Here is a 24550-nt window from a genome sequence, read left to right as displayed (position 1 = left end):
TTTGGTGCCCTGTGACTTCTGGCTTCTCCAAAACTAAAATCACCTTTGCAAAGGAAGAGATTTCAGACCATCAGTGAGATTCAGGAAAATAAGACAGGGTAGCTAATGGAGATTGGGCAAGGGTGAGGTCCAAAGGTACCTACTTTGAAGGGGGACTAAGGTATCACTGTCCTATGTACAGTATTTCTTGTATCTTATATCTTAAATAAATGTCTCTATTTTTCATATCACATGGCTGGGTACTTTGTGGGCAACCTTGTATGGCATTGGCCTGTCTAGAGGTAGTCTGTGAGAAACAGTCCTATGGGATTTGTCTTTCTACAGTAACATCTTTATGAGAATGCCTGGGAGAAGTTTCTGACTTTGGTGTCACAATTCCACCTAAAGAATGTTTGCTTTTTTATATTTTGGGCTCTTACTTATGTGACTTTTTTCATCATAGTGGGGATTGCTAGCAAGTTTAGTTAGAGACATTTATGGATTGACTATTGACTAACTCTTGTATCTTCAAGGAATACATTTTTGTGTCACCATTCCTGGTTCTGTATTTTTTTTAATTATATTTTATTGATTATGCTATTACAATTGTCTCAATTTTTCCCTCTTTGCCCCCCTCCATCCAGCACCTGCCAGTCCCTCAAGCAATCCCCTCACTGTTGTTCATGTCCATGGGTCAGGTGTATAAGTTCTTTTTGGCCACTCCTTTTCCTATACTGTATGGTACATCCCCATGGCTATTCTATAACTAAGTATTTGTACTTCTTAATCCCCTCACCTCCTCACCCATTTTCCTACACCCCCCTCCCATCTGACAGCCATCAAAAACTCTCTATAGCCATTATTCTGTCTCTGTCCTTGTTTGCTTAGTTTTTTTCAGATTCAGTTGTTAATAAATACATATTTATTTCCATTTTATTGTTCATAGTGTTGACCTTCTCTTTCTTAAATAAGTCCCTTTAACATTTCATGTAGTAATGGTTTGGTGATGATGAACTTTCTTCAGTTTTCTGGTTCCTGGGAAACTCTTTATCTGCCCTTTGATTCTAAATGATAGCTTTGCTGGGTAGAATAATATTGGCTGTAGGTACCTGCTTTTCATGACTTTGAATATGTCTTGCCAATACCTTCTAGCCTGCAAAGTTTCTTTTGAGAAATCTTCTAACAGTCTTATGGGAACCTCCCTGTAGGTAACTAATTGCTTTTCTATCACTGCTTTTAAGATTCTCTGTTTATCTTTAATGTTTGACATTTTAATTATTATGTATCTTGGAGTGGGCCTCTTTGCATCCCTTTTGGAGACTCCCTTTGTTTGGGACTCTTTATGGTTCCTGGACTTGCATGTCCATTTTCTTCACCAAATTAGGGAAGTGTTCTTTCATTATTTTTTCAAATAGATTGTCAATTTCTTGCTCTTTCTGTTTTCCTTCTGGCACCCCTATGATGAGATTGTAGGAATGCTTGAAGTTCTCCCAGAGGCTGCTTACACTATCCCTACTTTTTTAGTCTTTTTCCTTCGTATTATTCTGCTTGGTTGTTTTTGTTTCCTTATGTTCCAAATCATTGATTTGACTCTTGGCTTTCTCCAGTTTATTGTTGTTTCCCAGTAAATTGTTCTTTATTTCAATTAGTACATCTTCCATTTCTGACTGGATCTTTTTTATGCTGTTGAGATCCTCCTTAAGTTCCTTGAGTATCCTTATAACCAGTGTTTTGAGCTCTGCATCTAAAAGATTGCTTATCTCCATTTCATTTAGCTCTTTTCCTGGAGTTTTGCTCTGTTTTGGGGCCATGTTTCTTTGTCTCCTCATTTTGGCAGCCTCCCTGTGTTTGTTTCTATGTATTTAGAACTGCTATGATTCCCTGTCTTGGTAGCATGGCCTAATATAGTAGCTGTCCTATAGAGTGCAGTGGCACAACTTCCATATCACCCAAGCTGGGTACTTGGGATGTGCCCTTTGTGTGGGCTGAATATACCCTCCTCAGTTGAGCCTTGGTTGCTGTTGGCAGGTCAATGGGAGGGATTTACCCAGGCCAGTCAGATGCAAGGATTGGCTCTGACCACTGACCACCAACCTCTCTGCCTTGTGTGGAGGATCAGCTGTGTGCAGGGGCAGGGTGGTGGTGCTCTGACCTGGTCTGTAGCTGTCCACTGGGTGCACAGACTCTGGGGTTTCTTCAGTGATGCAGGCCAAGGTCAGCAATTGGTTTTTGCCTGGGGCATCCTGCCTGAGCTATAAAGCAATCTGAAATGGCTGCTACTTCTGCTGGGCTTGGAGATTCCTAGGTGAAGCCAAGCTGTGAATCTAGGCTGGCTGCTACTAGTGCCGTGCCTGGGGCCACTTAGCAAGAGGTACAGGGGACTGGGGGCTCACTGATGCCAGCTGTTCCTTGTTCAAAAAGATTTAGGAAGTTGTGAAGTTGAGCCAAGACCAGCCATTCATGTGGAAAAGCCACTGTTAACAGCTGTAAGTTGGGTAGGAGGGAGTTTCAGGGTATCTCCAGGGTGGGGCAAACTGTGTTAGGTTGATGAAGTCTCAGATATGGCACCAGCCTACTGGCTCTATGGCTCTGTGGGAAGAGGGTTCAGAAAAGGAACAATGGCCTCTGCTCACCTTGATCACAGACACTTCAGGTTCTCCCTGTATGCTTCTGGTACCTTTCAAGCTGCTACCCCAGTGCTTGAACTCAGAGGGAGTGAGTCTGAGTAGGTGAGTCTCTGTGTGAGTTATTTAAGAGGAACTACTTGGGACTGGAGCTATTTCTTCCACTCACTCAATCTGGGCTGGTTATTGCAGCCAGAAGTTATGTGGTCTTATATTCCTGTCACTGGAACCCTGGGCTGGGGGACCTGATGTGAGGCTGGGACTCCTTACTCCCAAGATATCCCTCCTGAACTTTTTATCCACCACACGTGGATATGAGACTGGCCTGTTCAGCATCTCTGCCCCTCAGACCAGTCTGGATGGATGTGATTTCTTAAAGTTTTTAGTTGTCAGACTTCCATTCAACTTGATTTCTGGTGTTCTGAGTGATGGTTGTTCTATAATTTAGTTGTAATTTTGATGTGGTTGTGCGAGGAGCTGAGCCTTGTTTACCTATATATTCTGGCTCTACTTTCTTCTTTTTTTCCTTGTTTTTTCTTTTTTATCTCCTAGTTTATTGTGCTGAACTGTGTTTATCTTTTATGTAGATGTCACATATTCTTTGGAAGAAAGTGGGAGATAAATATATGTATTTACACCTAAAGATAAGTGAAACCAAATAAAAACTATAAAGCCGAATGTTGTAGGGACTATGGAGAAATAAGCACACATAGGACTGTACATAGTGGTTTCTGAGGATTGTATCTAGCAATAGATATTCGAGGCTATAAAGTACTATTAGTGCCACTTTTGAAAATGTATCACAAAGAAATAACCCAAAAGAAACAGTTTTCACTTAGTAATTTATAGCTATAATACATAATAGTGGAAAAAGGGAAGGAACCCAAATGCACAGTGGTAGAGGATGGTTTTAAAAATTGGTTAATATTCTCATATAATGGAATATTATAAAGCCATCAAAATAGCCAAGTAGATTAGATAAATAGAAATGTACATAAACATGTGAATTATCAAAATATGCATTATATCCATTCAAGAATATGTATATTACAGTACATAGAAATGAGAACATGGGTATTTTAATTAGTATTTATGAATAGGCTTTGCTAAGAACTTGTAAGTACTTTTTGAGATTAGTACCAGTTTAAGGAGTGGGTTTTAGTGACTTTGTGGAATTTAAAGCTTTATTCCTGATCATGCTTCAGCTACCAATCAGCTTCTCTGTCCCCTTTGTTTCAGGATTTAAGCATTGAGGAACAATCAGAGTGTACTCAGGATTTTTACCAAAATGTGGCCGAAAGAATGCAGACTCGAGGAAAAGGTAATACTTTGTTAGCCAGCCCAAACTGAGGGGTTGCTGGTGGTTGCACAGGGCCAGGCTGCTGAGTCTCTGAAGGTCTGGTTGCTGTACCCACCCCATCCCATAAACTACTCCAGCATTTCGGTAGCTGGTCGGGTACTTAGCAATGCCTTTGAATACCACCATGTATATTGTTTCAAAATAATAAGAGTGATTGGATAATGTTTTGAGTAATGTTTAATAACTTCGTTAGGAGTTGAGGCAGTCAATTAAAACTCTTTGGGAGGCTTCTAATTGAAGCCCCAACTTTGGAATTACCATCTTGGTGAGTGTTTTGTTCATGATTAATATATTCCTTATGGGTTAGGGAAGGAAGAAAATTGAGAACCTTTGATTTACACCTTTAGGTTTTTAGGCATTCTTCTTGAATTTGACTTCCTTTGGTGCTAGACTTTAGGATGTATTTAACATACATGTGTACCTGAGAAATCTGCCCCATATATGTACTTTGAAGAGATCTCTAAGGTTTTATAGTAAAGGGCGAGTCTTGCCAGCATTTATCAGTTTGGGAATTTCAAGTGTTTTTCTAATGTATTGGGCTGGCCAAAAAGTCTGTTACATTTTTTCTGTATGATGGCTCTAATAGTGCTTAGTTGTCTGTAATGTCATTTGAAACAATTTTGGTATATTCTATTGTGATGGCTATCATATCAGTGTGCATTTAAAATAAAACATCAAAATTGGTAAATCTGTGTGCAGCCATTTTAATATTGAAGATGGAAGAAGATATGCCGCATTTTCCGTTTATTATACTTTATTTCAAGAAAGGCAAAGACACAACTTAAACGCTAAAAAAGATTTGTGCAGTGTATGGAGAAGGTGCTGTGACTGACTGAACATGTCAAAAGTGGTTTGCAAAGTTTCTTGGTACTGCTGACATTTTGGCCAAATAATTCTTTGCTGTGGAGCTGTCTTATGCATTGGAAGATGTTTAACAACACCCCTGGCCTCTACCCACTAGAAGCCAATAGTGGATGGGAGTTATCTGATACACTGAAAATATCCAAATTAATAAAGTGACTGGTGAAAATTAAAAACGTGTCATTCATTTTACGGAGGAAAACATAACAGGCTTTTTGGTCAAACCAAAACAATAGAGAGTGAGTGACCTGTGCTGAGGCCTTCTCACTTAGGTGTTAGGAAGACCTGTCATCTGTCAGGTCCTGCCAAAACAGGTAAGTTAGAAGTGGGGATTCTGTAAAAGGGAGTCTTAAAGGTAAGGTAATTTTTTAAAGGTATTTTTCAATGTAACATCTTATACAATACTTGTCTTTTGAGATGTGCTTAATAAATTTTTAGCACAGTAGTTTTCTTCTATATAGAATGTACTATGAAAATAATTAATAATTTTAATTTCATAATTTTAAAGTTAATTTTAAATGTCCATCCTCATCTTGAGCTTTTATATTCATGTGGATATTTCAGTGTCTCCAGAAAGAGTTGAGAAGATAATGGATCAGATTGAAAAGTACATCATGACTCGTCTCTACAAGTACGTGTTCTGTCCAGAAACTACTGATGATGAGAAGAAAGACCTCGCTATTCAAAAGAGGATCAGGTAGTTGATCATTTGGCTTTGTCTTGTTGTAAAGTCATCCCCGCTTCTCTGCAGGGATTTGTTCTCAGACCCCAACTGATGCCTGAAGCTGCAGATAGTTCCAAACCCTATATATACGTTTTCTTCCTATACACATACACCTATGATAAAGTTTAATTTATATATTAGGTACCATAAGAGATTAATAAGGATAACTAATAAAACAACAATTTATAACAATGTACTATAATAAAAATTAGGTGAATGGGGTCTTTCTCTGTCCCAATATATTTTACTAAGTTGAAACTTCCACCTTTTCACTTAAAGGAAGAACTTTATGGCTTCTCTTGGGCATTTCTGAATTGCCAGCATCACTACTCTTGTGCACTGAGGCCATTATTAAGTAAAATAAGAGTGACTTGAACACAAGCACTGGGATGCCGTAACAGTAGATCTGATCACTGGCACACCTGCATAGTGACCACACTCAGTGACTAATGGGTGGCCAGAGCACACAGTGTGGGTACAGTGGACAAAGGGGCGATTCACACCTCAGATGGAGCAGTTTGAGGTTTCATCACACTACTCAGAACAGCAGTTTAAAACTTGTGAATTATTTCTGCAATTTTCCATTTAGTTTTCTTGGATCACAGTTCACCATGGGTAACTGAAACTGTGGAAAGTGAAACTGAATCAGGAAGGACTTAACTTATTACTGTATTTACTGCCACCTCTTGGGAGAACACATTCTAGGAAAACAGGGCACTTGAATTTCAGACTTTGAGAGCAAGTAACAGCCAGGGTGCCCGCCATTCTTAGCATGTAAGCTGCTTTGTGGTGTCAGAGAGAAAAGGAATATGGGGCATTGATAGGAGGAAAGAGCTCAAATCACCCTCCTGCTTATCCATCTGACTCCAAGCAGCTTTAGGTAAGAACCACTTTTGATGTTTCAGATTGCCTAAAAACTCCAAATTTTCTAAGGAGGGAATTTCATTATTCTCCCATTTCATTGTCAGGCAGGAAGCTGTAAATATCCACATCAAGGCACTGGGGGTCACTTTTCCTTATCTCTACCAGGGGTGCTCATTGTTCAGCCATTTCTCCAGTCACATCTTTCTACCAGCACTGGGTTGACAGTAGTTTGCAGAATGCCCAATCTTTCACGGCCAGTGGGGTGAGCCTCAGTGCTCTGTATTCCAGTGGCAGTGAAGCACTTAAAAATAGGCAATCAGATTTGGGAACCACACAAAGGCTGAGCATGAGGAGGTGTTTCCCGAGGAGAGGGGCCCACGAATTTCACATGGGGTTTCCAGACAATGGGGCTGGCGATTGGCAGTACTCTCTGGTGTCACACTAGAAGGGAGAAGGTGATCTGGGGAAAATGGAGGATACAGCAGAAGTAACTAGATGGGCTTTGGGCTGAGACGCAGGCTGCAAACAGTAACCACATGGTGAGCGTAGGCAGCAGAATCTCAGGAATGAATTAACAATGTGATCAGTGATGCAAACTGAGGCAACACATGCTTGTTGGCCTGTTACACAAGCTGTGGTAGGCTTCAGAAGTTGAGGGCAAAGCCTGAAGGGACAGTAATGGTGGTGGACACTGAGGACGGGGAGCAGCAGTGTTAGGATGGGGAGAGAGACACCCGAGTCAAGAGGCCTTCCCCCCCGCCTCCATTCTTGTCTCGCTGCAAGGGAATAGTTCAAGCTACACACAAACATATGGTGGAAACGAGATAGCAAGTTTGTTTATGAAACACATGCGAGCACAAAGCTGCAGGCGGGCACCCATAAATTTGTTAGTGAGTTTTTTAGTAAGTTTGTTAACAAGTTTGCCCATACATTTGACCTGAGGCTGCACGTGGGTACTTAGCTATCTAAGCATGCCAACTGTTGGGGCTCAGGGGTTATGTACCTCAGCTGGCTTCTAGGCTCCCCCACTTCTTCCCTGCGGGAATAATGCACGGCTACAAAGGCTTTCTTTCTCAGTAAAGCTCCTTTGTCTTAGTGAAATCATTACAGAGGCCCTGTTTCCCAGCACAGGCCCCCCTCTTCCTCCTGTGCAGCTCCTACTTGTGATGTTCAGAACACCTGGCAATCTTAGAAAGATTGTTCCAGAAGCCCCTTTTCTCAGCAGTCTCAAGGACTCTCTTCTCCTCCTGTGCTATTTTGCCTGCAATGCTCGGGACACCTGGCAATCTTACCAACCCGAGCTCAGGACTACTGAGTTAATTGGTGAGACACATTTTCCTATTGCTTCTAGCCTCCTCCTTTGTTAGATTGTAATGGCAAGGGCCCTGCCTTTATTTCCCCTTGGGCCACTTATTCCTAGCTCCTACCTAACAGCAAGCTCTTCTCAAATCTTCATTCTCAAATATGGAGGGCTTTTCAGACTTAGTATAACCAGTAAAACTGCCTTATGCTTTTCTAGTGATGAGTACAGAAGAGAAGCCTCATTTTAGGATTCTCGTTACTTTGGCACGTCCTCTGAGCTCCTAATATGTGCAGGGGTGATATGCTTGAGCCTAGGATTGCCTGATTAGTCAGTGTCCCTTATTTTCCCATAACTGAAAGAAATGACAAGATAAATGACCACAGTCCATTCTACGAAGTCGTTTTTACTGTCCTTCTCTCTGCAGAGCCCTTCACTGGGTTACACCTCAGATGCTTTGTGTCCCTGTTAATGAAGAAATTCCTGAAGTGTCTGATATGGTGGTGAAAGCAATTACAGGTCAGTGAAACTGAGAACATTGTATTTGGGTGTTTTTCCCTTTAACATTATGTTTTATAAACCCATACTTATTTCAGAGAGCAAAAAGATAGTAAAGTATTTCTGAAATACTGACTACCAAAGATATATTGGAATGTGGTGAAAGTGATTTGCAAGACTTTTATGAATTTAAAGCATTCTGATTAAGATAAGCTACTTTTCGTCTTCATTTTTTATGACACAGGTCTCTTGTTCCTTGGATATTGAACTAAAGTAAGATCAAATATAACTTGGGTAAATTTCTTAAAACTCAGTTGCATTTACATATTCAAAATAAGGTTGGAGAGAGGGAGGGAATTGGTGAGGCAAGGTAATCCCCAACCCAGATCGGTTGCCTCTAATTGGTTGTTAGTCAGAGATGAGCTTTGAGTTATTTTTCTGGTATGTTCAGGAAATATATGAAGCACCCTAAATTGATGTGGCTTTGTCCTTCTGGACAGATCCAGGCACCTAATAAGGTTTTTCTTATTCATAGGAATAATCCAGCAGAAGTGCAACACAAACACTTAAAAAACAAAAGCAAGAAAGAAACAAAAAGAACTCCTAATGGAGAAGACATCTAACCCTGGCCAACTTCTTCTCCATTAAGGAGAAGATTGGAAAGACTCACTCATTTAGATAGAGATTGTTAATGAAATTCTGCTAGGAAGGAAAGTGGGCCAGCTGATAGTTGCAGTATTGGAGGCAGGCTATTAAGTAGGTTAATTTCGTTATAAGACTCAGAGTCACTCAAGTAACAGGAAGAAATGGGGATTTGCTTACAATACTGTTGGGGTTGAAGGCAAGACAGGATTCACTGAAATAGCTCCATGGCCTCTCTGGATACTGGGTTATCTGCTGTTAACGTGATTTTTTTCCACTTTCTCAGGTTCTGCTTCTTTTTGTATATTTTTGCATTTCAACTCCTATTATTAAATGAATTACTGCCTTAAATTTGCCATGTATAGTCTAATTGGCATAGCTAAATACTGTCATTTTTGTTGTTCAAAGCTTCTTCTGCCAGGCTGTGTCATATGGCCAATGAATTGAGTTCTTTGGATCAAGGCCCACCCCCACCCCTACTTTTTGCTCAGGGAACATTATAAGAGATTGAAGGTGACAGCCTCTCAAACCCCAGATGTGGACCTTTTAGTCTTTTATCAAGTTCAAGACCAACTGGTTTATGTGTAAATACTCTGCAGGAATTTATGTTGAGAACCCTTTTCTGAAAAGCCACAGGACAGACAGACTTTGCAAAACCAGAAACTACAAGTATCCAACTGTTATTTACTTAAAAACAGGACTAAGAAAGAGGATTTCAATACATAAACAGTTTGTTAATAGAATTTGAAAGGTAAAACTTTTCTCTCAAGGCAGTGGAGATGGAGTTTCAAGAGATCGTTTTGATAGTAAAAATGTAGCCACAAAATTGTAAAAACCTTTTCACTTTTTCTCATTTTTTGGATTTGATATTTTGCCAATCCAGGTGCAGACATACTCTGCCTCTTTGAAGACCAAAGGTTATATGATCACTTTCTTCCTAATTAAAAATTGTCAGCCTAAGCACAGGAGTATTTAGAGAGGACAGTCTATAATAACCATCTTTTGTAATAAAAGTAACTGTCTTAAATATGGAGAAACCAGTTAAATATCTCCAAGTTGTCCCTTGTGCTGCTAATCTGCACTGTCAGTTTGGTTTATAAACATTGCATGAGGCCTTTCCGTTTTAGTGGACATTGGCGTCTAGAGGGCGGAGGCCAGAGGCCTGCTAAACATCCTGCAGTGCACAGGACAGCCCCACAGCCAGAGCTTTCCACCCCCAAATGTCAGCAGTGCCCAGGCTGAGAAAACATAACCTAGAAGCACAGGTTACTTTGTTTCAAAACTCCATTAAAAATAAGTCTGGATATCTGCTAAGATAGAGTAGCCACACTCAACCTGATCATTCCTACTCATTATAAGTAAAATCCTTGGCCAGCAGACAAAACAATTGTCTGAGAACTCTGAAAAGCAAACCCTGTAGTAGCAGGCAGATTGGGGAGGGAGATCTTTAATAGAAGATCAATTAATACAATGGTGAGTTTCCTGTTTTGTTTGTTTTTCTTCTTGTATCTCCCAGATTAGACTTCAGGGCAGTACAGATCGTGGAAGTGCATGCCAGGCTGTGTGGGTCCAAAAGAGTTGCAACAGGAAAGTTCCTTTCAGGCTGAAGGATATTTAGGAAGGAGGTGGAGGAGTTGCTGCAGGAGAAAGAGTCTCAGGAAAATCCCTTGGATTTGGGGGATTTTTTCCCTTTTGATCTCTTCCTCTCTGTACTCCTGGCCCTTGTCCTTGGCAGTGGAAACTACACGTACATACAGATAAAAACATAATTTATTTTTTATTTACTTTAAAACATAAACAAGAAAATGTTTAAAATAGACAGTAAACATGATTTTATTGTTGAATTAAAATCAACAATAAAAGGCTAAGTAGGGTAGATGAAAGTGGAAAAAAACGGTAAAAATAAAATCTTCCCCAGTATCTTTTTTGTAGTAAGTTCTAAATAGAAAAAGAAAAATACTGGCTGAGATGGAGGTGTAGGTAGATACACTCTGCCTCCTTGCACAACCAAAAAGAAGGGCAGCAACAAATTTAAAAACAAAATAACCAGAACTGCCAGAAAATCAAACTGCATGGAAGTCTAACAACCAAAGAGTTAAAGAAGAAACATTCATGCAGACTGGTAGGAGGCGCAGAGATGGGCAGCAGCGGGTAGAGAGGACGTGTGGCAAGGCGGTAGCTGGAGGACCAGGCATTCCCACATTTGTGTGCAGATAAACTGGGAGAAACAACGGGGCAGCCAGACAGACTGCACAGCCCAGGGTTCTAACACAGGGAAATAAAGCCTCAAAACGTCTGACTGAAAAAATCTGTGGGGGTTGCAGAGGCAGGAGATACTCCCAGACTCACAGGAGAATTTGTTGGAGAGCCACTGGGACCTAGAATGTACACAAGCCCACCAAACCAGGAATCAGCACCAGAAGGGCCCAATTTGCTTGTGGATAGCAGGGGAAGTGAGTGAAGGCTGACTGAGGGCGGAGCAAGTGGCATTGTTCCCCTCAGACCCCTCCCCAACATACAGAGCCACAGCGCAGTGATGCATGTTGCCTTGCTTTGGCGAATACCTAAGGCTCCACCTCTTACTACATAATGGCTGTGCCAAAACAAACAAAAAAAAATATGGCTCAAATGAAAGAACAGATCAAAGCTCCAAAAATAGCATTAAGTGAGGAAGAGATAGCCAACGTATCAAATTCAGAATGCAGAACACTGGTAATCAGGATGCTCACAGAAATGGTTCAGTATGGTCACAAAATAGAGGAAAAAAATGAAGGCTATGCAAAGTGAAATAAAGAAAAATATACGGGGAACCAGTAGTGAAGGGAAGGAAACCGAGACTCAGATCGTTGATTTGGAGCAGAAGGAAGAAATAAACATTCAACCAAAACAGAATAAAGAAAAAAGAATTCCAAAAAAAATGAAGAGAGGCTTAGGAACCTCTGGGACAACTTAAACATTACAACGTCTGAATCATAGGGGTGCCAGAAAGAGAATAGGGAGAGGAGAGCAAGAAATTGAAAACTTATTTGAAAAAATCGTGGAGAACTTCCCCGATCTGGCAAAGGTAATAGACTTCCAGGAGTCCAGGAATCTTAGAGTCCCAAAGAAGTTGAGCCCAAGGAAGCACACACCAAGGTACATCATAATTACATTAGCCAAGATTAAAGATAAGGAGAGAATCTTAAAAGCAACACCAGAAAAGGAGATAGTTGCCTACAAAGGAGTTCCCATAAGACTATCAGCTGATTTCTCAAAGTAAACCTTGCAGGCAAGAAGGGGCTAGAAAGAAGTATTCAAAGTCTTGAAAAAGCAAGAACCTACATCCAAGATTACTCTATCCAGCAAAGCTGTCATTTAGAATGGAAGGGCAGATAAAGAGCTTCCCAGATAAGGTCAAGTTAAAGGAATTCATCATCAGCAAACCCTTAATATATGAAATCTTTTTTTTCTTTTTTTCTTTTTTTTTTTAATATATGAAATCTTAAAAGGAATTATCTAAGAAAAAAAAAGATCAAAACTAGGAACATTAAAATGACAACAAACTCACATCTATCAACAACTGAACCTAAAAAAAAAACAAAAACAAAGTAAACAATTAGAACAGGAAGGGAATCACAGAAATGGAGATCATGTGGAGGGATATCAGTTGGGGAGGGGGAATGGGGGAAAAGGTACAAGGAATAAGAAGCATAAATGGTAGATGCAAAATAGATGGGGGGAGGTTAAAAGTAGTATAGGAAATGGAGAAGTGAAAGAAGTTATTTGTACAACCATGGACATGAACCAAGGGGATGGGAATGTTTGTAGGTGGGGCAGTACAAGGTAAAGCGGAATAAAGGGGAGAAAAAAACGGGACGTCTGTAATAGCATAATAAAATACATTTTAAAAAAAGAAAAATAGGCTGCGAACCAAAGTGTCACAGGTTCGATTCCCAGCCAGGGTACATGCCTGGGTTGCAGGCCATGGCCCCCAGCAACCGCACATTGTTGTTTCTCTCCCTCTCCCTCTCCCTGCCTCTCTCTCTCTCTCTCTCTCTCTCTCTCTCTCTCTCTCTCTCCCCCCTCCCTCCCTCCGTCCCTCCCTCCCTTCCCTCTCTAAAAATAAGTAAATAAAATAAAAAGAAAAATAGACTGAGACATAGTAATAATTACAATCCAGAAATAAAAAACTAAAGGAACTAATAATAAAATAAGTGAAGATTATATAATTCACAAAATAGGTGTATAAGTAGAGGGAGTAAAAGCCTTAGTGAGTTAAAATAAAGTTTCTGCACTGCCCACTGTTTCTGTCCCTCACATGTAGCTGGTGGTCCTGTAAGGGTCCTCGGGTAGCTTACCTCAGGGATAGGAGCTGACCCATACCACCCTATCACCTAAATCAGAAACTTTTATTCCTGCTCATGGCAAGAATTGCTGTCAAGTTCAGCTGCCCCAGCTATTTTCTTTGACCATATTCCAGGTGGCAAGCATAAATGTGCCTCCAAAGGCACATTCCCTCCCCCTTGTTTGCATTGTTCTGGCACTGAGCTTGTACCCAGCTTTTCCTCACCACCTCCTGGTCCTTGTGACAGTGATGTGTACATGTGAGGGCCCAGCAGTTGGACTTAGTGGCAGTGAAGAGCAGTGAAATAATTTTTTTCTGGTAAATAAAATGTTTATCAGACTAAATTTATACCCTTGCTTTATCCTCTCTGCTAGTGGAGATTTCCATGCTGTAAGGATTGGCCACAGAGGTGTGATGGGTTTCATTCAGCAGCTGTATTTTTATATTGAGTACAAAGATGACTTGTATTAGTAGCCACATTGCTAAAAATCAGTATGCAAATTGAGGATTTCTAAACTGAGTTTTACAGTGTATTAAGAAGCAGTAAAGAGATTCTTTATTTCTCTATGGAACTTATAAGGAGTTTGACTCATGGTCATGAGTTCTATGAGCTGGTATGTACTGTTTTAGCGATCTGAGTTTTTTATGCACTACGTTAACTGGTAGAGGGGACTTAGCGAGGTTACCCCTGCAACTTAATAGGAAAAAGTGATTTTTCTAATGCATTTTTTGCGTAATTATTTTCTCATTGGAAGCAGTGTCTTTTCTGTTTTATAGATATTATTGAAATGGATTCGAAGCGTGTGCCTAGAGATAAGCTGGCCTGCATCACCAAGTGCAGCAAGCACATCTTCAATGCCATCAAGATCACCAAAAACGAGCCGGCCTCAGCCGATGACTTCCTACCCACTCTCATCTACATTGTGCTGAAGGGTAACCCCCCGCGCCTTCAATCTAATATTCAGTATATCACCCGCTTCTGCAACCCAAGCCGATTGATGACTGGGGAGGATGGCTACTATTTCACCAATCTGGTAAGTATTTTTTGGTGTTGTGTAGAAGGATCATGAAGGTAATTATTTTAGGGATATGATGGGTCACTCACAGGCCATGACAGGTTAACGCTCCTGAGTTGCAGAGTCAGCATAACTGCAGGTGCTTGCTTGGTGTCACAGAGCACATGTGACCAGGCCATGCAGACACCCCACCTCCTGGCACTTGACCAGAGACCATGGCACTCTTACAGGAAACATGACAGCCACACGGAGGGACTCCGCTGCTGTTGGCCATCACTCTGCAGGGCCCTGGGTGTCAGAGCCATTCACTAAGTGGGTTGTTTCAACCATGAATAAGTCAGATCCTGAACTTTGATTCCTTTTATTAAAAGATTTAACATTTATTTCTACAAGGTACCTCCTAGAACTAAATACTGAGATATTTAGATATTTTTAAGAAAAGTCCAGTTTAGTGGATGTGAAATGATTTTCAACTATTGTTTTGCTACAGTACTAATTGATTCTAGTCGAGGCAATAGTAAAATATATATATATATAAATTATAAGGCCAAATACTTCTTTGCTGACTGCTATACTGCATGTTTGCTTAGACTAGATTTACCGTCAAGCCAATGAATTTGAGCCTCAGACACCTCATGTGTTTATGTCCTGTACTGGACGTTGTTCACGGTGATGGGAGAGGAAGCTGGGGGATGTACAGAATTGCTTCTGGTACATTGTCTAAAAAGACAGGTACTTGAATCTCCAAGTCTCCAGAAATTTGTTGTGATTTATTTGTACATCCTAAATATGTATTCACTTTTGTGCCTAATTTTGTTTGTCTTCTTTTTCCCTTTTAAGTGGGTTTCCAAAAGCATATGAGCTTCAGGTCCCTCAAAACCTGGGCCTGCTCTTGTTACTCATCACCCTCAGCCATTGTGCCCCACCACCGGCACCTGGGGAGTGTGTTTGCAAGCGGAGGGACTTAGGAATGCTTTTTCCAAATGGATGCTTGCACCATTATTTGGAGCACTCATATTTCTTAACATAAGTAAAATATGCACTTGATTACTAGAAAAGAGCCTTTTGGACTCAGCTGTTATCTAGAGAGAATTAGACAATCTGGAAATCCCGAGAAGCCTGGAGAGACAAGGTAGTAGGAGGAAATGAAGCAAGACCAGGAGATGTTTGGGGGAGCCCTTGTTGTTGAAACTGGAGGTTACTGGTTCACTTACACTCTGCAGCTTCCCGGTGGGCCCTTGACCTACAGCCTTTACTATGTTTGCACCGTCTCTCTTTCTCCTGTTTTTGCCTGACTCAGTCAGCTTCTATTCTCCTTTCTCCCATGAAACTGCTCTGGCAAAAGTACGAAATCTGCCAGTTGCCAAACCCCATGGGGAACTCTCAGTCTTCATGTCACTTTAACGCTCTTGATGTCTCTGTTGCTGTTGAATTTAGGTCCGTTGGGCTTCCATAGTGCCACCCCTTCTTGTCTCTCTGTGGGATTTGTGTCCTCTGCTTCCTCTTGAGTTGTGTTGCTCCCAGGGGTTCTGTTCCCTGTGCATCTCTCTGCCTAGGCTGTCTCCTCTGGTCATAGCTCTGCTGGTCACCTATGTAGCAATGACCCACAGGCTTATGTCACCTGTTTTGACCTTGCACTGAGTTCCACTTCCAGGTACTTGTTTCTCAGATTTAATTTGTTCAAAACTGAAACTGCTTCCCCATCAGATGGTTTTTTTCTTTTCTATATACAGTTGATCCTTGAACAATGTGGGTTTGAAATGCATGGGTCTACTTACATGCAGATTTTTGCAATAAATATTGTGACTGAATTTTCTCTTCCTTACAGTTTTCTTAATACAATTTTTTCTCTAATTTACTTTATTGTGAGAATATAGTACATGCTATATGTAACATACAACGTATGTGTTAATCGACTGTTTATGTTATGGGTAAGGCATCTAGTCAACAGCAGGCTATTAGTAGTTAAGTTTGGGGGTACTCAAAAGTTATACATGGATTTTTTACTTCATGGTGGTTGGTGCCCCTAACCCTACATTGTTCGAGGATCAACTGTGTACTCTTTCACTAGTGGCAGTGTTATATATTCATTCACCCAAACCAAGAGTGTTAGGGTTGTCTTAGATTCCTCCTCTCTCCAGGTCATGGGCTTCAGTGAGTCCACAGACACAGTTCAAATGGAACCCATTTGGAAGGGTCAGATGGACACATTCTCATCAGATGAATCAATTATAATAGATTTGCTGAATATTTCTTAAAGAGATGATTTGCTTTTTTATGAGTAATAATGTGGGATCCTGTGAATGAGTTTCTCACCTGCCTATTTCCCTGTTTATAGTGCACATTTTTCTTGTGAAAATAACTTGTTTTAAATGTGAAAATGATACATGCTTCTTATAGAAAGGTTTAAATCAATATAAGAAGGTATAACTGGCAGATACCTTTTTCACTGACTGCTTATCCTGGTATTTCTGTAATAATAATTGTTGCCACTTATTCATTGCTTATGAATGAAGCATGCTACATGTGTTATGGTGTTTAATTCTCAGAATAAATCTGGGTGGAATTTCCCCCATTTTCCTCATATGGAAATCTCACAGAGCTTAGGTAATTTTCCTAGCGTCCCACAGTTCTTGGCTACCAAGTGACAGAGGTAACAACTCAGGCTGTCTTGTTTCAAAACTTGTTCTTTTAACCATGTGATTACAATAGCTCTTTGAGGACTGGTGATCTGTGTGCCACAGTGGTCCCTGGGGACACACCCAGTGTCTGGCCCCTGCCCAAGTAGGCACCGTGGGCTGGCAAGACCTCAGAAGGGAATGGTGTGTATTCTTTTTTCTTATTGCTGCTCTGATTGGGTGTTTTTTGCTTCCTTATGTTCAAAGTTACTGATTTGATTCTCAGCTCCATCCATTCTACTGTTGATTCCCTGTAAATGATCTTTATTTCAGTTAGTGTATCCTTCATTTCTGATTGGTCCTTTTTCATGTTGTTGAGGTCTTCATTAAGTTCATTGAGCATCCTTATAACCAGTATTATATAAAATGTTAAAGGGTCTTCTTTAAGAAGAAGATAATAAAAACTATGAACAATAAAATAGCAATAAATACATATTTGTCAACAATTGAATCTAAAAAACAAAATAAGTGAACAAGCGAAACAGAAGCAGAATCATAGATACAGTGAACATTTCTTTTTTTTTTTTTTTTTTAATATATTTTATTGATTATGCTATTACAGTTGTCCCATTTCCCCCTTCACTCCCCTCCACCCTGTGCCCCCTCTCCCACCCACCTTCCCCCCCTTTAGTCCATGTCCATATGTAATACTTATAAGTTCTTTAGCTTCTACATTTCCCGTACTATTCTTGCCCTCCCCCGATCTATTTTCAACCTACATTCTATGCTACTTATTCTCTATACCTTTTCCCCCTCTCTCCTCCTCCCATCCCTACTGCTAGCCCCCCCTTGTGCCCTCTATTTCTGTGGTTCTGTTCCTATTCTAGTTGTTTACTTAGTTTCTTTTGGTTTTGCTTTAGGTGTGGTTGTTAATAATTGTGAGTTTGCTGTCCTTTCACTATACATGTCTTTTCTTTATCTTCTTTTCTTAGATAAGTCCCTTTAGCATTTCATAAAGTAAGGGCTTGGTGATGATGAACTCCTTTAATTTGACCTTATCTGAAAAGCACTTTATCTTCTCTTCCATTCTAAATGAGAGCTTTGCTGGATAGAGCAATCTGGGATGTAGGTCCTTGTCTTTCATGACTTGGAATATTTCTTTCCAGCCCCTTCTTGCCTGTAAGGTCTCTCTGGAGAAATCAGCTGACAGTCTGATGGGAACTCCTTTGTAGGTTACTGTCCCCTTATCTCTTGCTGCTTCTAGGATTCTCTCCTTCGTTTTTACCTTGCTAATGTAATTATGATGTGCCTTGGTGTGTTTCTTCTTGGGTCCAACTTCTTTGGGGCTCTCTGCGCTCCTTGGATTTCTTGGAAGACTGTTCCCTTTGCCAGTTTGGGGAAGTTCTCCTTTATTATTTGTTCAAATAACTTTTCCACTTGTTGGTCTTCCCCTTCTGGTACCCCTATAATTCGGATGTTGGAACGTTTAAAGGTGTCCTCGATGGTCTTAAGCTTTTCTTCGATTTTTTGAATTCTTATTTCATCATGCTCTCCTGCTTGGTTGATTCTATCTTCCTTCTGGTCCACTGTGTTGTTTTGAGATTCAGATTCCTTCCTTTCACAATTGGCTCTTCTCCGTGTGTCTTCCTGCATCCCTTTTATGGTAATCTGCATTTTTTCATGTAATTTGGATCCAAAATCCACCAGTTCCGTGAGCTTCCTGATCACCAGTGTTTTGAACTGTGCATCTGATAGATTGGCTATTTCTTGGTCACTCAAAAGAATGAGTCCTGGGGGTCTGATCTGTTCTGCTGGAAACATATCTTACGTCTTTCCCCGTCTCTCCTATTATTTTACTTATTTATTTATTTTTTCTCCGGTCTGGTCGCTCTTGTTACGGTGGGGGGCGGAGCCTTAGGTGTTCACCGGTGCTGGGCGCCGCAGTCGCTAGCTTGTGACGTTATATGTGGGGGCAGGGGCGGGAGCGGGGACAGGAGGGATCAATGGCGACCCTTCCGTTCTCCTGGAGTCAGACACTTCCCTGGGCTTCTGGGCTGTGAGCTCTGCCCTGATCCCTAGTCGCTGCCCCACTGATTACCCCAGCCGCCGCTTGCGTACTCAGGGATCACCGCTACACCACTGTGCTCGCTCCTGCGTCCCGGATTGCTGTTGCGCCGATTCTGCGCCAAATTTCCCCCGACCTCCGCGCGCCTGCGACCCGCGCCAGCCCCACGCCTGCTCGCTCGGCTCGTACTCCCCTACCAGTCTGGATGTACGGGTCTACTTCAACTTCTAGGCTGTCCGTCTTCCATTTAGATAAATCCTCTGACAGTTCTGATATTATGACTGCAAATCATTGTTGTAAATTATTGTTGCTCTGTTCTTGGTTGTGCGAGGAGGTACGGTGCGCCCACCTATTCCTCCATCTTCAGTTTCCTAGCCTTTCCTTGTACTGCTGCTGGTTAGCTACTGAGAAAGGCACGTGTACCCGAGTACGGCCAATTTTTCCAGGACAGGAGGACTTGTGCCGTGGGGCAGTGGGTGCACAGGTCCGGGCGGGAGCACAAAGTTCCGAGGCTCTGAATGTGGGGACCTTAGACTCTTTTCCCAGTCCGTTTCAGAGGTTCGTGCTCCCGGGCGACACTTCCTGGGCCGGAGAAAGGGCCGCGAAAAGACCCCCTACAGTGAACATTTTGATGGTTGTCAAATGGGAGGCGGTTGGGAGATGGGTGAAAAGGTTGAGGGGTTCAGAAGTGCACATTGGTGGTTAAAGAACTGTCACAAGTATAAAGTACAGCATGGGGGCATATAGTCAGTAATAGTCTAATAACTGTGTATGGTGTCAGATGGGTGTGAGATTTATCAGGATAATCACGTATATAAGTATGTAATGTCTGATTACTGGGTGTATACTGAAGCTAATACAGGGTCCGACACAAACACCCCCCCCTTTAATTACAAAATCCTTTATTACAAAATCATAAGCACATGAGTCTGTAACATAACAATATCACATTCAAGCCCACCATATGACATTTTAGGTGAAATGTTCAAATTAAAACTATAAATTATTACACCCATGGTATTACCCTACCAACCACACTGAAGCAGGCATTACTTCTGCGGTATAATCATGTATGCCAATTATAATTGATAATAAAAAAAACAATTAAGTAAATAAATAAATTTTTAAAAAACGGGAATAGTTTTATAGAGTGTTCCCCCCACCCCCAGGTACTTGGCCTTGGAGCTCCTCCTAGCTACAACAATGGTTCCTTTGCCCCGCAACATGGCAGGGAAGCAGAGCGTCTCTGGCTTCAAGGAATTGTTTAGTTTTTGTCTGCAGGAAGCTCTGTAGCAGCCAGTGTAGAACAAGCGCTGAAGGTGCCTCCTCAAATACTTCACTCTGTTCAAGACCTTAGCACCTTTGAACAACCTAAGTAGAGAACAAAATTCCCGACAGTTGAGTTCAATGGGTGTTAGCAATTAGATTTTCTTTTTAAGGAAGAAATGTATTGTTTCACATGAGAGCATAAAGGAAATGTGATTGGCTATGAGTTGGTAGTTTTTAAAACTAAAGTCCATGGAGTTCATTAGACTATTTTGTCTACTTTTGCTTCAGTTTGAAATTTTCCATAGTAAGAGGATTTTAAAAAATCTGTTTAAATGTTTGTAGCTTTCCTTATATGACTATAATAAATAACATTCTTTTCTTTTTTGTAGTGCTGCGCTGTGGCTTTCATTGAGAAATTAGATGCCCAGTCTTTGAATTTAAGTCAGGAAGATTTTGATAGATACATGTCTGGCCAGACTTCTCCCAGAAAGCAAGAATCTGAGAATTGGTCTCCTGATGCTTGTTTAGGTGTCAAGCAAATGTATAAGAACTTGGATCTCCTGTCTCAGTTGAATGAACGACAGGAAAGGATTATGAATGAAGCCAAGAAACTTGAAAAAGATCTAATAGATTGGACAGATGGAATTGCAAAAAAGGTTCAAGACATTGTTGAGAAATGTCCACTTGAAATTAAGCCCCCAAATCAGTCTTTAGCAGCTATTGACTCTGAAAATGTTGAAAATGATAAACTTCCTCCACCATTGCAACCTCAGGTTTATGCAGGATGATAAAAATGCACATGGATAGTATTTATTTGAACCTAAATTGTAGCTAGCCCTTACTACAGTCCACTGACCGAGTTATAGAATATAACTTAATTGTTTATAAATGTCAGAGAATTTTTAAAGGTACAGTTTGTAAGGATTGTTTTTGTTTTGTTTTGTTTTGTTTTTCCTGGCAGGGGAAGCTTAGTAAATAATAAAGTACTATTTATTTGAGTTACTGAAATAGATTCATTTAAGGCTTGTGTGAAGATTCTGTCTAAACCTGTTTTTTCCACGGTTTCCCTCTGTGCTTCCTCGTGGTGGTCAGTGTGGGGTAGACTGGGGTAAATAATTGACTCTTTAAGGGTAAAACAAATGAATGCTACAAAAATGTATGTTTAAGGGAATTCAATGGTACCACTACTCTGTAAGTTGAAATAATTTTATAATTGTAAAGATAGAAGATATATTGATAAGTAAGTATATAAAATTGTAAATATGTAAAGAAAAGGAATGGTGTGTGCTGTGCATGGCATTTCATGTGTTCATTGTCTTTGTTTAAAATAGTAGATTGAATGTTCGCCTTTAACACCATTGTATTTGGTTTGCCCACTAAAGTGAATGTTGAAGAGTGTAGACATACTCCCCTTAAAGTGTTGATTCCATCTTTAACAATATGGTAACCCTGACTTTGAGGTCCTATATAGCCAGAAACTATGACACTATTGGGGTTTGGGATAACTTAAGTCATATAAAATTGCTGCTCAGTATAGTCAATTGAAGGCTTTGATCCATGCTTCTCATACTTCTTTCCTCTCTGTATTCAGCAAATATTTATTGAGCTTGCCCTGGGTCAAAGGGCAGAGGCGTGAGTGGGGCCCTGCTGGTGAGAGCTAAAGTGCAGGGGGTACCTTTCACTTCCATAGTAGACTTTTGACTTTATGGACAAGCCAGACACATGTCATATAAACCTCTTTTGGGGTTCCTCAGTCTCAATACTGTTGACATTTGGGGCCTGAAGGGTTTTTGTTATGGGGGCTGCCCTGTGAATTATGGAATGTTTAGCAACATCTCTAGTCTCCATACCCACTAGATGCTAGTAGTACCCCCCATGGTAGTGAAAAATCATCTTCAGACATTGTTACCCAGTGGGGCAGGTTGGGGAGCTCAATTAACCACTGATCTCTTTTGTAAGCAAGAGAGTACTCCTGGCAGTTAATATTGACGGAACCAAAGAATACTGCATTGAATGCACAGTATAATGTTAACTGATACTGTTTCAATGAGGCTTTATAGCCACCGTCAGTGTGAAACTTCTTCTAATTCTAATGCAGCCTCTCATAACCTGAATATGCCGTTTATGATCCTCCTTCCCATCAGTGATTTCTGCACATCATCAGTGTGCCTGTGAAACGGCGTCATTCTTAGAGCACCATTCTTGAACAAGGTCGTGTCACGCAAAGAAAGTTTCCTTTGCTTTCCCAGTATACCTTGCTAATCATGTACCACAAATTCGTAGTGCAGTAACTTTGGAATAAAGCTAGGGTAAGCATAAGGCTTTTTATCCTTAAATTTACATATAAAATCCATGAAGTTGACACATCCATTGTCATAAAGCACTGAAGACATGAAGTGGTTCACTGAGTCAGCTGATCACCAAGTTCAAATAGAATGGAATGAGTTACTATCAAATACCAATGAGAATTCGTTCACAGAGTCTGCTCTTAGAAACATGGGCCCAATTGATTTTCATAGAGAGCTTTCCCCCTTTTTTCTTTTCTATGTACTTTCTAGGTGCTAATCCAGATATGCACATTCTTAATTCTCCTGGGAATAAATAGTTCTTTCAGTCATTGTATATTATGTTTGTTAAATAAAATGTGCATATCTGCCTCCCACTAAAGCTGTCTTTTGGTTTCTTACATATCTTTAAAGCAATTTGTTGAATTGACTTTTTTGCATATATTTATATTGGTTGAATACTTCAGGTATGGACTCTTTCTTGCCTAGGTAGAGGCTTAAACTTCTCTTAAGTTAGCATCAGTACTACGGCCAGAGTTTCTGTTTTCTTATCCAGAAAGTACTGATATTTTATGTACTATAAATATGATTACAATAAATCTTTGGAACAGAAGTCCTTATCAATAAAGTTTCATGATCCATTCCTCTTCCAGATTTTGGTTCTTCATCTTAGGAAAATGTACATTATTTTCATGTTAAAAAGATTTCCCTTTTTATCCACAGACATCATTGCCATACTTTGAGAAATTAGAGACATCCTATTTAAAAAAAAAATAGAAAGAGAAGGATGTTTGCTATCGCTACAGTTACACTGCTCTGGAAGGTTTACCCAAGGTGCTCAGTCTTCAGGCAGAAATAAAGGTAGAGGAGGAAAGAGTTAATCTAATAGAGAGCTGTTATAGCCTGGTGGTTGAGGACATAAACTTGAGCTAGAAGGCTTGAATTTGGTTTTGAATTTTGACTCTGCCACTTACCTTACTAGCTCTTTGGCCTTGGGCAGGTCTCTCCTGTTTCACATACCTTATCTGTGAACTGGGGATAAGAATAGTCCATGCTTCAGGGGGTGGTTGTGAGAAATAAATGACTTAGGACACTACCTAGCATTGCTAAGTGCTCAAGTGATAGCGATTATTTGTAGGTGATTTTTCTATGTAGGATACTTAACAATTGATATTGAAACTATTACCAAATTTCACTAGTGAGATATGAAATGTTAAAATAGCCATTAAAAGTAACTTTAGTATTCCCAGATAAGGTCAGGTTAAAGGAGTTCATCATCACCAAGCCATTATTATATGAAAGGAACTTATTAAAGGAACTTATCTAAGAAAAAGACAAAAAACATGAACACTAAAATAACAAACTCACAACTATCAACAAATGAACTTAAAAGAAAAGTACAACAATGAAAACAAAAACTAAGGAAACAACCGGAACAGGAACAGAATGAGAGAGATGGACATCACATGTTGGGAGTTCAGTGGGGAGGGGGAAGGGAGGAATAGGTGGGGGGAAAGGTACAGGGAAGAAGAAGCTTCTTAGATATAGGAAACAGAAGACTCAAAACTTATGCAACCCATGGACATAAACTAAGGTGGGGGATGCTGGAGGGTTGGGGGTGGAGCGGGGTAAAGGGAAAAATTGGGATAACTGTAATAGTATAATCAATAATAAAAAAAAAAACTAAAACACTCAGCAAAGTGGGAGTAGAGGGAGCATTCCTCAACATAATAAAGGCCATATATGAGAGACCTACAGCCAACATCATACTCAATGGGCAAAAATTAAAATCTTTTCCACTAAGATCAGGAACAAGATAAGGCTGTCCACTTTCACCATTTCTATTCAATATAGTACTGGAAGTTTTAGCCACAGCAATCAGACAAGAAAAAGAAATAAAAGGCATCCAAATCGGAAAGGAGGAAACAAAACTGTCACTGTTTGCAGATGACATGATAGTATACATAGAAAATTCTATAGACTCCACAAAAAACTGCTTGACCTAATAAATGAATTTGGCAAAACAGCGGTATACAAAGTCAATATCCAGAAATCAAAGGCATTTCTGTACACCAACAATGAAACAGCAGAAGCAGAGATCAAGAAAAAAATCCCATTTGA

The 24550-nt window shown here is 40.4% G+C and overlaps 1 protein-coding gene across 7 annotated transcripts in view; it reads left to right on the top strand.

Annotated features, from left to right (window-relative positions):
- LOC114491624 (BTB/POZ domain-containing protein KCTD7) overlaps positions 1–23075 on the top strand; it is a 94306-nt gene extending 71231 nt beyond the window's left edge. For all 7 annotated transcript variants that reach the window (XM_036020854.1, XM_028505721.2, XM_036020856.1 and 4 more), the window contains 5 exons: positions 3843–3924; positions 5389–5521; positions 8140–8231; positions 13954–14210; positions 20534–23075. In XM_036020854.1, coding sequence (XP_035876747.1) covers positions 3843–3924; positions 5389–5521; positions 8140–8231; positions 13954–14210; positions 20534–20932 — 963 coding nt within the window. In that variant the 3' untranslated portion in view covers positions 20933–23075. The remainder of the gene's footprint in view (positions 1–3842; positions 3925–5388; positions 5522–8139; positions 8232–13953; positions 14211–20533) is intronic.
- The last annotated feature ends 1475 nt before the right edge of the window (positions 23076–24550 follow it).

Source organism: Phyllostomus discolor, chromosome 3, assembly GCF_004126475.2.
Source record: "Phyllostomus discolor isolate MPI-MPIP mPhyDis1 chromosome 3, mPhyDis1.pri.v3, whole genome shotgun sequence".
Lineage (NCBI taxonomy): Eukaryota > Metazoa > Chordata > Mammalia > Chiroptera > Phyllostomidae > Phyllostomus > Phyllostomus discolor.
Note: the sequence above shows the minus strand (reverse complement) of the source record. Positions and strands in the feature narration are given on the sequence as shown.